This window comes from Bombina bombina, chromosome 3 (assembly GCF_027579735.1).
Source record: "Bombina bombina isolate aBomBom1 chromosome 3, aBomBom1.pri, whole genome shotgun sequence".
In the NCBI taxonomy this organism is placed as follows: Eukaryota; Metazoa; Chordata; class Amphibia; order Anura; family Bombinatoridae; genus Bombina; species Bombina bombina.
Window position 1 is genome coordinate 765,917,671 of NC_069501.1, and position 14,534 is coordinate 765,932,204.

The 14,534-nt window shown below is 35.5% G+C and overlaps 1 protein-coding gene across 4 annotated transcripts in view; it reads left to right on the forward strand.

The window, feature by feature from the left end:
* ST6GAL2 (ST6 beta-galactoside alpha-2,6-sialyltransferase 2) overlaps window positions 1-10,967 on the forward strand; it is a 251,537-nt gene extending 240,570 nt beyond the window's left edge. For 3 of the 4 annotated variants that reach the window (XM_053707623.1, XM_053707625.1, XM_053707624.1), the window contains one exon: window positions 6,585-10,967. In XM_053707623.1, the coding sequence (XP_053563598.1) occupies window positions 6,585-6,847 (263 nt within the window). In that variant the 3' untranslated portion in view covers window positions 6,848-10,967. The remainder of the gene's footprint in view (window positions 1-6,584) is intronic. The other variant, XR_008401416.1, reaches the window with a different exon arrangement.
* The last annotated feature ends 3,567 nt before the right edge of the window (window positions 10,968-14,534 follow it).

A 14,534-nucleotide genomic window follows, 5' to 3' on the forward strand; every position in this document is an offset into this window, starting at 1 on the left:
GAGTGTTTAGGAATAGGTAAAGTTCATGAGTACAAAAGTAAGGTGAGTTTAAGAGAGATGGGCTAATGAACAGTGCAGGTGGAGAGGGAGAAGGAGTAATTGAATAGTGTAGTTTGTTATAGAGACAAAGGGTAGCAAAAAGGAATATGAATATATTGAGCATTTTTACAGAATTGGGAACCAGTTAAAAACATAAGACACTGAATTACTGTAACAATTGCATAAGGGAACAAAAAGGTATATGAAACATATTACAAAAGTACTGTGTATTCTATAGTGTTAAGGGAATGGAAGGATGTGCTGATCGGTGTTTGCACTTGTCATTTCAGGAGAGTGAAAGTTGTGTGGGAGACTATCTATAAATGAGGAAATGAGCTTGGGGTGGGTGAGGTGAGGGGTAGGGTGGGATGGAAGCTGTTTTCCAGAAGGCTACCTGTAGTAAGTTAGAGGGCAATTGAAGCAGTTGAGTGAAAAAGTCTGTGTTTTTTCTCTGTGTTCTGAGAGAGAATGTGTCTGAAATCAAGCTGTAGTAAGTTAGAGGGCAATTGAAGCAGTTGAGGGAAAAAGTCTGTGTTTTTTCTCTGTGTTCTGATAGAGAATGTGTCTGAAATCAAGCTGTAGTAAGTTAGAGGGCAATTGAAGCAGTTGAGGGAAAAAGTCTGTGTTTTTTCTCTGTGTTCTGAGAGAGAATGTGTCTGAAATCAAGCTGAAGAGAGATAGTTTTAGATAAATGAATAATTTGAAAAGAATGACAGAAGATTATCCACTACACAGCATAACTTAATTATGTTCATTCCTGATTCTGTCTTTGGAAGAAAAAAAGCAACACCAATTTTAAATCTCTCTTTCATATTAAGTTACGGTACTTAAAATCTACTGATTGAGCTATTAGAACATATAACATCATGGTGTCTTGACTTAACATTCATTCTGTATCACACCAATCATTAGTTTTTTCCCCAGCTACAGATATTGTCAAAATTGAATATGTTAATATTCTTTGGTTGACAAAGATATATACATTATTATAGGATCACAAAATGTAATTGTTCTTCAAGGGTTGTTTTGTTTGATCAAGTGAAGGTGTTTTATCTTGACTTGAAATACAAGGCTTCTGTTCCATACTTCCCATGAGCTGAATCTTTCCAGAGCCTGCAACTGTACTGTTGAGTTTTTGATTGAGCTGAATGACTGTTACATTTGATTGACACATAGACTTTCCATCAATGGGTGATGTAGGGTTGCAGTGGAAAAGTAGGAGAAAGCATTTGTAGAACTGTAAAATACAAAAGAGAGAATAAAAACATTATTTATCAAAACGTGTATATATTTTTGTTATATGTAATATATTTTTTAAGCTAGCCAAGACTGCATTTTGAATGTGTAGTGTGTAGGAATGTAAGCTCACGAGTCCACCTGTCCTGTTGATCATTTTATGTAATAATGGTTTACAGCTTACAGTGACTCAAGGGCAGGGCCCTGTAGCCTTATGATTTATGTAATTGTCTTCTGATTATTGTACTCCATAACTGTATACTTAATGTTACAGTGCTGCGTAATATGTTAGTGCTTTTAAATAAACAACAATAATAAAAATATTAAAAAGAAGGTGAATAAATCTATATCCGGTCATTTAATATTAAGCTCCGCTACAGGTTGCTTCTATGAGGCCTATTTATCATATGTCTGTCGGACATATGCAGCATTGCACCAGCAGGGGGGTGTCAATCAACCTGATCATACTCAATCGGGTAGAATTCCGGTGATTCCTGTCCGCCTCATCAGAGCAGGCGGACAGGGTTATGGAGCTGCTGGTGCAATGCCGCCCCCTGCAGACTCGCAGCCAATGGGCCGCCAGCAGGGAGGTGTCAATCAACCCGATCGTACTTGATTGGGTTGAATTGTGGCGATTCCTGTCCGCCTCATCAGAGCAGGCGGACAGGGTTACCGCTGCTTCATAACTGCTGTTTCTGGCAAGTCTGAAGACTCGCCAGAAACACGGGCCCTCAACCTCCTTCCGGAGCTTGATAAATGGGCCTCTCTGACTGAACTTCAAATGAGTAGTAGATTTTTTTATTTATTTTTTTCCAAATTTCAAAATTACGTCTATTTCCACGCCACCTGTATCATGTGACATCCATCAGCCAATCACAAATGCATATTTGTATATTCTGTGAATTCTTGCACATGCTCGGTAGGAGCTAGTGACTCAAAACATGTTAGTATAAAGAGACAGCACATTTTGTTAATGTAAGTAAATTAGAAAGTTGTTTAAAATTGTATGCTCTATCTGAATCATGAAAGTTTAATATTGACTTGAGTGTCCCTTTAAGCCAGCATTTAAATATCACTTTTTTGTAACAGTACTTTAAAACTTTCTCCTATCATTTTAGCTCCTGTACGTGCTGTTAAAATTGTAGGATGGCTGTACTTGCAATTAAGTGGAAAAATCTGAGTCCTAGATATTTTGAATGATCCTCTGATAAAAAAAAAAGATTTGTAAAGGAGCATTATAGCACAACTTGTAACAGCTGTATTTGTTAAGAAAGTTTCCTAATGAAATAAGCTTTTTAAGCCACTTTGTAGGTAAAATTAACTCTGATTTTAGCACCTTTTCAAGCAACAGCTGATTATTTCAGAACATGCATGTTACATATGCACACGCACAGTGTCTACACTACAAACAGCCTCTCCATATGGCAGCAGGAGGTTGTAAAAGTTGCAGAAACTATTAATTATTTTAACCTAAAACAAGGCTATTTTAAGCCTCTTAATTGGTTTAACAGATTATGCACTATAATGCCCCTTTAAATGTGCACAGAATACTGCTGTGACTGCAAAGGGAATCTTTCTGGGTGGTTGGCAGAAAATTAGAAATTGTCCCAACTATTATATTATAAATGTATACAAATATAAAGCATTATATGTTATCTCTAAAGAAAATAGATAATTGATATTTTTCATTAACCACATGATATATTGAGAGTAAATAAAGAGACTAGTAGGAGTACTCAAGTGGTTGTTGCTTTATTCATGGTACAAAGGCTGGAACTTTTTACTCCCAAGCTATCTTATCTATCTTAACTTGTATAGTTGATTTAAAATTAATATCAAAATATCCAGATGGTCATGTGGTAACTTATTTGAGGAGGATAGTCTAGTCTTTCCAATAAGAAGTCACAAAAAAAATATGAATTTATTTTTGGACATGAAAGGGCAACCATTTTAGCCCCCTGCCATTTTTTACTCTAAACTAAATGTACAATACCGTATGAAACTGCCATTTTAAAATTGATCATGTTACCCACTTTTTGGAAGAGATTTACTAGCTACCTAGCTAAAATAAATACAAATTTACCTGTAAAATAAAACCTAACCTGCCTTACACTAACACCTAACAATACAAAAAATTACAACCCCCCCCCACTAAATTACACAAAATAAAAAAGAAATCATCAAATATTTAAAATAATTACACCTAATCTAATAGCCCTATCAAAATAAAAAAGCCCCCCAAAATAAAACAACCCTAGCCTAAACTAAACTACCAATAGCCCTTAAAAGGGCCTTTTGCTGGGCATTGCCCCAAAGAAATCAGCTGTTTTACCTGTAAAAAAAATACAAACAACCCCCAAGAGTAAAACCCACCACCCACACAACCAAACCCCCCAAATAAAATCCTATCTAAAAAACCTAAGCTCACCATTGCCCTGAAAAGGGCATTTGGATGGGCATTGCCCTTAAAAGGGCATTTAGCTCTTTTTCCGCCCAAACCCTAAGTTAAAAATAAAACCCACCCAATAAACCCTTAAAAAAACCTAATACTAACCCCCGTAGATCCACTTACAGTTTTTGAAGACCCGACATCCATCCTCAACGAAGTGGCAGAAGTCCTCATCAAAGCCGGCAGAAGTCTTCATCCAAGCGGGCCGAAGTCTTCATCCAAGCCGGCAGAAGTCTTCATCCAGACATCATCTTCTATCTTCATCCATCCGGTGTGGATCTGCTCCATCTTCAAGACATCCGGCGCGGAGCATCCTCTTCAATCAAAGTCTCTTCCAGAATGAAGGTTCCTTTAAGGGACGTCATCCAAGGTGGCGTCCCTTGTATTCCGATTGGCTGATAGAATTCTATCAGCTAATCGGAATTAAAGGGTGAAAAATACTATTGGTTGATTGGAACCCTGATTTTTACCCTTTAATTCCGATTGGCTGATAGAATTCTATCAGCCAATCAGAATTCAAGTGACGCCATCTTGGATGCCCCGCAAAAGGCTCTGTTAAGGGCTATTGGTAGTTTAGTTTAGGCTAGGGTTTTTTTTTATTTTGGGGGGGGCTTTTTTTATTTTGATAGGGCTATTAGATTAGGTGTAATTAGTTTAAATATTTGATCATTTCTTTTTTATTTTGTGTAATTTTGTGTTTTTTTTGTAATTTAGTTAATTGTATTTAATTAATGTAATTTATTTAATTGTAGTGTAAGGTTAGGTGTTAGTGTAAGACAGGTTAGGTTTTATTTTACAGGTAAATTTGTATTTAGTTTAAGGGACGTCATCCAAGATGGCGTCCCTTGAATTCCGATTGGCTGATAGAATTCTATCAGCTAATCAGAATTAAAGGGTGAAAAATACTATTGGCTGATTGGAACCCTGATTTTTACCCTTTAATTCTGATTGGCTGATAGAATTCTATCAGCCAATCAGAATTCAAGTGATGCCTTCTTGGATGACGTCCCTTAAAGGAACCTTCATTCTGGAAGAGACGTCGATTGAAGAGGATGCTCCGCACTGGATGTCTTGAAGATGGAGCCGCTCCGCGCCGGATGGATGAAGATAGAAGATGCCGTCTGGATGAAGACTTCTGCAGGCTTGGATGAAGACTTCGGCCCGCTTGGATGAAGACTTCTGCCGGCTTCAATGAGGACTTCTGCCGCTTCTTTGAAGATGGATGTAGGGTCTTCAAAAACTATAAGTGGATCTTCGGGGGTTAGTGTTAGCTTTTTTTAAGGGTTTATTGGGTGGGTTTTATTTTTAGCTTAGGGTTTGGGCAGAAAAAGAGCTAAATGCCCTTTTAAGGGCAATGCCCATACAAATGCCCTTTTCAGGGCAATGGGGAGCTTAGGTTTTTTAGATAGGTTTTTATTTGGGGGGGGTTGGTTGTGTGGTGGGTTTTACTGTTGGGGGTTGTTTGTATTTTTTTTACAGGTAAAACAGCTGATTTCTTTGGGGCAATGCCCCCAAAAGGCCCTTTTAAGGGCTATCGGTAGTTTAGTTTAGGCTAGGGTTTTTTTTATTTGTGGGGGCTTTTTTATTTTGATAGGGCTATTAGATTAGGTGTAATTAGTTTAAATATTTGATCATTTCTTTTTTATTTTGTGTAATTTAGTGGGGGTTTTTGTAATTTAGTTAATTGTATTTAATTAATGTAATTTATTTAATTGTAGTGTAAGGTTAGGTGTTAGTGTAAGACAGGTTAGGTTTTATTTTACAGGTAAATTTGTATTTATTTTAGCTAGGTAGTTAGTAAATAGTTAATAACTATTTACTACTAACTAGTCTACCTAGTTTAAATAAATACAAACTTTCCTGTGAAATAAAAATAAACCCTAAGCTAGCTACAATGTAACTATTAGTTATATGGTAGCAAGCTTAGTTTTTATTTTATAGGTAAGTATTTAGTTTTAAATAGGAATTATTTAGTTAATGATAGTAATTTTTATTAATATTTATTTTAATTATATTAAAATTAGGGGTGTTAGGGTTAGACTTAGGGTTAGGTTTAGGGGTTAATAACTTTAGTATAGTGGCGGCGATGTTAGGGACAGCAGATTAGGGGTTAATAACAGTAATGTAGGCTGTGGCGATGTTAGGGACAGCAGATTAGGGGTTAATAATATTTAACTAGTGTTTATGATGCAGGAGTGTGGCGGTTTAGGGGTTAATATGTTTATTATAGTGGCGGCGATGTCCAGAGTGGCAGATTAGGGGTTAATAATTTTATTTTAGAGTTTGCGATGCGGGAGGGCCTTGGTTTAGGGGTTAATAGGTAGTTTATGGGTGTTAGTGTACTTTTTAGCACTTTAGTTATGAGTTTTATGTTATGGCGTTGTAGCATAAAACCCATAACTACTGACTTTCAGTTTACGGTGTGGATCTTGACGGTATAGGCTGTACCACTCACTTTTTAGTCTCCCAGGCAAACTCGTAATACCGGCGCAAAAGGAAGTCCCATTGAAAAAGGACTTTTTGAAAGCTGCGGTAGTTACGTTGCGTTACGGCCAAAAAAGTGTATGGTACAGAAATACCTGCAAGACTTGTAATACCAGCGGTAGTGAAAAAGAGCCATAACTCTGCTTTTTCACTCATACCGCAAAACTCGTAATCTAGCCGATTGTTTTTTATGAAATGTAACATTTTTTACTAAAATGACTGATATCTTTGTTCATAAGTGGATAAAATGCTTATATTGTTCCTGTTTGGATAATGTAGTAATACACTCATAAAGAAGAAAAAAAAAACAGATTCAAACCTTTCAAATATACTTACAAAAATGAATGACAAATTCCTTTTATGTGTTTTTTTCCAGGTATCCTGATAATGATGTCATTGTGCAAAAAAGTGCATGTGTATGAATATATCCCCTCCTACAGACAGACAGACCTTTGTCACTACCATGAACAGTACTATGATGCTGCATGCACACTGGGAGCTTACCATCCACTGCTGTATGAAAAAATGCTTATTCAAAGGATTAATGAAGACACAGAAGACAATCTTCTCCGTAAGGGGAAAGTAACCTTGCCAGGGTTTAGCTCTATGCGGTGCCCTATAAATGATCATATTACATAAGGGCACATATTTTCTTCCTTTGGAGATCATGTGCAATAATTTGCTTGTTGCTTTGTCAACAAAAATACTTGAACACACAATTAAGACCATTTACGTCATCGGTCTTTACATTTTGACTAGTGGACACAAACATGTTTTTCAAAGCCATTGACTATTTATTAAAACTTTGCAGTTTTTTCCGACAAGACTAGTTAACGGGAGGTGTAAGTCTCATTGTGTCCCAGTTACACAAAAAGAAAATTCAAATCTAGTATTGAAATAAAATATATTTAGTGACTATAATGTGCCATATTGATACCACTCTATGAGGAATCCGTCTGTTGTCATTTTTATCTCTAAATGCACCAAGATCTATTACAAAAGTGTGGTCAATGTTATGTAGGTTAAATATGTTTATTGATTAAATGTCCACATAGACATCTTTTAGTAGTTATTTGTACATATATTTTATGTAACTTTGAAGAGTTGGCTAAAGGATATTCTAAGAAGATAACATACTATATGACAGTGTGAAAAAGTCCATGCAAGGGATTTAGTTAGTAGTTTATACATTATCAGAGTGAAATCTCTGGCACATCTTGGCACAGGTTGCTTAGGTAACGCCATGCTGTCTTCATTAGCACAAAATGACATTGCTATCCACATATGCACTCACTATGGATAGATATTTGTTTAAGAACAGTCTATAAGCCCTCAATTAATTCTTTGATTGGCTAGACTGGGTATCCATATTTGCAGCTGCAGAATATAAGTAGACTTGTACTAGCTTATACATTTGAAAATACTAAAATACTGGACCAAGATGATGAGGGTCTTTCTTAATCAAGCAACCCTAGAAATCAGCCTACTATGTCTACTATAAAATCTAACCTTGACTGTACATTAAGCACATCATTTTGATTTTTTGCAGCAGGTTACGGTTTAAAAAAAATGAAACAATACATTTCATTTCTCATATGTGCCATGTTTAGAGATAAATGTTCTGATGGTTTTGTTTGCATGAAATGTTGGAAGTATTTCTATATTTTGAATTGTTCATCTAAAAAAAAATGTGATAATATAAATGATGAGCATGTAAAAAGCAGGTTCAGTGAAGAATATAGAACCATTGACATAGTTATGTATCTTTATATAGTCTATTAAAATACATAAATATTTATTAGCACTGCATGTCTAATGGGAAATATTGCAGTGAATTCAAAATAATGACAAAGATTTAAAAAAAATAATAATTTTCAGCCATTAAGATTTATTTATTTGCTGAATATGAAATGTTTCCCTTTGCCAATATAACATTAACTCTTAATGGGACACACCTTTTCTAAATGCTCAGCAATGCCTTTAGACCAGTGATTTTCAACCTTTTTTTTGCCGTTGCACACTTTTTTACAATAAAAAATCCTGTGGCACACCACCATCCCAAAATTTTACAAAATGACACATTGTATATATAAAAGTTATTTCACAAAAGGCAAGCACTCGCTGGTATTTTTTCAAACAACAGTATTTACTATACAACAAATCAGTGAATATTTTCGGGCATCCACCCATCCTCAGACATGTTTTCTCTATGTACGGATTAGGTGGGCACCCTGGGAGTTGGTACGTTATGAGTGTGCTGGGTTCTCCTGAACTATGGTATATATAGTCATCATCTCACTCAAAATAAAATAAAACGTCCCAGAATAAAAAAACAAGCAAAATTAAAAAAAAATATATCACACTGTTGTCAGTCTGCCGCGGCACACCTGAGGATCTCTCACGGCACACTAGTGTGCCACGGCACACTGGTTGAAAAACACTGCATTAGACTACACAAGACTGAATGAGGACAAATTATTTTTTGTAGTTTTGAATTTATTTTTTTACCTTTTACATCATTATTATGACTTCCTCTTTTCCTGTTTCCATCTGGTTGCCTTTTTTGGCTGCTAATACATGTCAGAAAGTAGCCAATTTACTTGTGCATAAGACTAGAATAATTAATATGTTTAGTGAGAAGTGGTGGTATTACCTAGTAAATGCATGGGAGCAATGCTTGTGTTATCAATGATATTAAAGTGAAGGTCAATTTTTGGGATTCAAAATACATCATGTTGAAGATTATCTTAAAAACATTAAATTCGCTTACTTTATATGTATAAATAACTAACCCTTTGCCCAAAAAATGTATTTATAATGTTGCTCCGTTATCGCGTTTATCTCCGCCCATACAAGACTTCCTTATTCTGACTTGATGACGTCGCTTTGTTTCTTACAACGAGACTACGCTCGTGCACCCTTGTTCTGTTTGAAATGCGCATGCGTACGGTCAGCTCAATAGCGCATGCGCGTAATTAACGGCCGTAACTTTGTATGCAGTAATTTTGCGAGCAAACAACGAATGCGCGTTACGGGGACGAGCATGATGATGATGCCGCAATGTTTACTTACACGCATGCGCATAAGCTGACAATGACGAAAACGAAAAGGGGCTGGACGCCACGGGGTAAAACAATAGATTGGAGCCAAAAGATGTCAATCAATAAAGGCACTATGACGGGCGGATTTTACAGCTGAAACGGAGCGGTTTCAAAACGTAAAATATAAATCTTTTGCTTGTATCTATCTATACTTTGATGAATGAACATCATACTCATTTTAGCTAAAATATTGAAAACTGCTAAGCACAACCCCAGACTTGACCTTCACTTTAAGAGTATGCTGGCATTAGTGAAAAAATTGTTTTATATAACTTAGTAAAGAGCCTTCCAAAAATGGGACATCAAAGACAGCAGTGTTACTTTTTTACATGACAACATGGCAAATAGTGATGCTTGATGTTGTCATCTGAAATGTGTTTATCATGCAGACAAGTACTATGTCATTTCAAGGATAACTTACTATTCTGATATAGCGGAGGAGAAGCACATAAGACTGCCCAAACAAGCAGGGAGACACACCAACTATAATTGCTGCTAGATATGCATCAGAAATGTAAATGAATGCATTGAGTGCAAAAAATATCCCAAAATGACAACAATTCAAATGGTGGCTTTGCTCAATCACTGTTTACTTTGTCAGCATTTACAGTAACTATTTCAGTAGGACGCCACTGCAATCAGCCCAAACTTTTAAAAGGACAATTATACAGTGAACCACTTTGGAATGTAGAGTGACCTTACTTAAAATTGTTATCCTATATGTCATGTTTGTGAAGAGCAAAGGAAAATCATATAAAAAATCAATACCTGAATGTAAACAATAAATGTTATAGGGACTCCAGATGAGATTTACCAACGTAAAGACACTAACCATATGTGTTTGCTGTAATGTATTGGGAATACTGCAGTACATAGTGATATTATGTCTTAAAAAGACTGTTTAACTTCAGAAGTTAGGCCTAGAGCACTCTTTGCTTAGTTTATATGGGGTGCGCCATCTGTATCTGATTTTCTGTACTGCTTGCCAAAGTGGAAGTGATAGAATCAACCTGAGGTGAGCATAGCCTTCATTATAAGTAAACACCCACCCTTGGGAGTCCTAAAGTGTACAATCTCTATGTACTGCAGTGTTTTTAATAAAGTGCAGCATAAATATACATTTAATGTCCCTTTTAGTAGACTAACTATTGAGCATTGCCATTTTTTCCCACCATGCCTGTGAATCTTTCTGATTCTGATATATTTGTTTGACCTTGTTCCGATGTCCTGCACAGATGTCAGGTATCAAAATCAAACCAGTTGTGGATACTACCATATATGTATCTTCTACTTTAAGTAGCACTTTTGTTGATCTGCGTATTATAATTTGTTACAAAAAATTGATATAAAAATATATATTTTACTCTGAGTTGCAGGATCACAGAACATAAAATTTACCTGCTCTTTTTGTATTCTTAATATTTTCAATTAGAAGCCAGACTAATTTTTTACTAGCCTTAACGGTTTTTTGGTATAATAATTTTTTTAGCTTTCTGGCTTTAGTGTTCATCAGATGTAATCTTAAATTTTTCCAAGAGCACCATTTTGAACAGTGTTTGTACACATTTTATCACTTTTGTATTTTGTTTTTTTGTACATTTTTATGTATGCACAATGTATAGATGATCATGTAAATAAAATATTTGGCTTTGTTTCTATGGTGTCTATTGGTCATTTTTATGTAGTTATATAGTATTTTGCTAATTGAAAACATATTTCAGATTAATTTTTGCTTTACGATTAACCATTTCCTTTCATAGCACAATATTTTTTGAAAAGGAACTTCCAGCTCAAGTTAAAATACAAAGAAAAAAGAAAATACTCTTTTACTTGTAATAAAAGTTAATTTAGTCTAGATATGGTCAGTGTCCCAACATTTTAAAACAGTATGGCCTAGATTACAAGTGGAGCGCAACAATATTAGCTTCTTTGAGCGCTAACACCTCTCAAGTTAAATCAATAGTGCTCTTATTCTTGTGCTCATATTACAAGTTGAAACTAAATTATATATATAATGTCACCACTGGTAATTTGAGATACATACATACACATACATATGTAAACACACATACACACAAATCAACACACATATAAATACACATTTGAGCTCTTCCCATGGCAAAAAGTGATGCTTGTCATATTTAATATCTCATGCCTTGTCTTAGAAAATATTTCATTAAAAATACTTTTAAACATTTAAATATTTTTATTTATACTATACTTAAAATACTATAATTGGCGGCCACTAAATGGTTTCTCTATGACCAGCCTTCTAGGATATTATGATCTTAAAGGGACACTAAACCCAAAAATGTTCTTTCATGATTCAAGTAGAGAATACAATTTTAAACAACTTTCCAATTTACTTCTATTATCTAGTTTGCTTCATTATTTAGATATCCTTTGTTGAAGAAATAGCTATGCACATGGGTGAGCCAATCACATGAGGCATCTATGTACAACAACCAATCAGCAGCTACTGAGCATATCTAGATATGCTTTTCAGCACAGTATATCAAGAGAATAAAGCAAATAAGATAATAGAAGTAAATTAGAAAGTTGTTTAAAATTGCCTGCTCTTTCTAAATCACAAAAGAAAAAATGTGGGTTTCATGTCCCTTTAACTATTATAACATTGATAATTATATTATACTAGTCCTAAAGCTGGTGTACACGGGCCAAAATCCCCATCCACATGGTGGATCCTCCCTCCCTCCTTACCCTTCCCTGCCGCTGTAGTGCAGCGGTATCCAACCAACCCCCCACCGCTGTCTGATCCTCACTGACTGATGCTTCCTTAAGGCCAGGTATGTTTGTCTCGAGCAGCAGTCTCTACTGGGCATGACTGCATCGGACTAACATACCTGGCCTTTTATAATATAGGATAGGGCCAATGTAATAGCCAATTAACCATAATTACATGCTTCCCCAAAGCAATTATGTCTTACTGCCATGCATTTTCCTCCCAAACTACAATTAATACATACCAACATTCATTTGTCCCCCATGTGGTTCCTTAGAGTGGCCTCCCATTACAACACTTCCCGCTTTAATTTAATTTACTTACAAAATGATGCCCCATCGCTATTACTTCCTTACACTAAATAAAAAAACACCACAATTATCTGCCTTCAATGGTAATGAATACCTTATTCAATCCCCTCCCCCCCAATTACACCATTTAATATAAATTAACTCCAATATGCAATATCTTCTAATGCAATTATTCTCTCTTTACGTATATGAAAATGTAATTAATGCCACCATATTTACTACTTTTACACTGAATAATCTTAAATATGGTATCCCAGTAATTAAACAGAAGTGTGGCAAGATTAGGCTTGTGAATTCTGCTTAATTCTCAGAACTGGAAAAGGGGGATAAATAATGAAAGTGTATTGCAAAGTTTTATTTAATACACATATTTAATCATTTTACACTAAACACTAAAGATAACATTCATGATTCAGATAAAACATGGAATTTTAACTTTCTAACGTACTTATATTATCAAACTGTGCACACTCTTTTTATATGCACAGCTTCTGAGACACCAGCTACTATAGAGCATGTGCAAGACTTTACTGTGTATATGTACATGAATCTGCGATTGGCTGATTTCTGTCACATGATACACTGGGACAACAAATGAAAGAAATTTCAAATTTATCTGAAAAAAATTTGGAATTCAGAGTAATGTTCTTGCTTTGTCTTTTATTATGCATTTGTTAATTATGCAATTCTACTGCAGTTAATGGTCCTTTAAATTTTCCTAAACGGCTATGTCTAGTTAAAATTAAAGACTTTGTGAAAACAATAATCATCATCTGAAAAAGCTGTGGAAAAAGCATTACCTCTACCTCTAATTTACCTGTACATTTCATTTAACCTTGACCTGACTATTAAACACTATGGACATCAGTGCAAATATGAGCATTTATTAATTTATTATTAAACTTACACCACTTAGTCCCCACTTCTAAATCCCACACTACTCATATACCTCACCCTATCTGCAGTGCACATAATGTTGGTTTAGTTCTGTTCCATTTGATTGAATCTAATGTTTATAATTTTGACCCATTATGTATAAGTAGGTCTGCAGCAATTTTGTTAATAATATATGTTAATTTCAGGTTTCTTCAAAGCAAATATGTTTTCATTTTTAATAATAAAATGTGTTCACTGGTGCATAAAATCTCATATATTTGAAATTAATTTTCCAGCTAACTGATCTGTAGTTTGCTGCAAATAGAGCTCTTGGCAAGCAGGAATCCTTCCATCATGTTTAGTGCACCGCACTCACTCTTTCTCTATTATTAGATCGTCACTAAATTTGATAAATAATAAATATATAATCCAGATCTCTACAGATTATCCCTTCAATATAATTTATTATTTTATCATATTTGGTGGATCTCTCATAATACAAAAACCTGAGTGTGATATAATCTGAACATGATGAAAGGATTCCCGCCTGTCAAGAGCAGTGCCGGATTTGCAGCCCAAAATTTGAAGCACCCGCGCTCTCCCCATTCACCATTCAACGCTCTCAGCGACCTTAACAAAGATGTGCAATACTGTTATTTCACTGCCAGCGGCCATCTTAGTTGACCGGTATTTATAATAGGCAGAGGTAGGCTCCCTTCTATGGAGGGTGCCTATAGATACATGCCTGCTCTTCTCTGCCTTATTATAAATCCAGCACTGGCCAATAGATCTGTTTCCAGCAGTCTACAGAGTCTACTTAGCTGGGAACTGGGAGAGGCCTCCACACCCATATACAGTAAGCAACACTTTGAGCCAGATTACAATTTGAGTGCAAAATATCACTTCCGCAAAAGCGATATTTGCACTCAATTGAGTAATACCAGTGCATGAGAACCTCTTGTCCGCATTGCATGGAAGCATTACACTTGCAAGAGCACGCTTTCATAGGCTCCAAAGAGATACAGCATGAGAACTAGCCCAGCGAAGGGGGTAAGTCGCACAGCAATGGGCAGCAACGTTTAAATATATATATATATATATATATATATATGACTCATGTCTATGAGTACGGCTTCAAGGACCTAAAACACGTTAGACTGGGATGTCTTTGTCTAACACTGCAGCTGTTTTGATTGTATGCCGTTGGTTTTAAGCTTTTTGGAACAAACTTACGTTTTTACTGGAACCACGTCTGGATGTCCTTTCCACTTTTTGTTTGTTATAACTATATACAT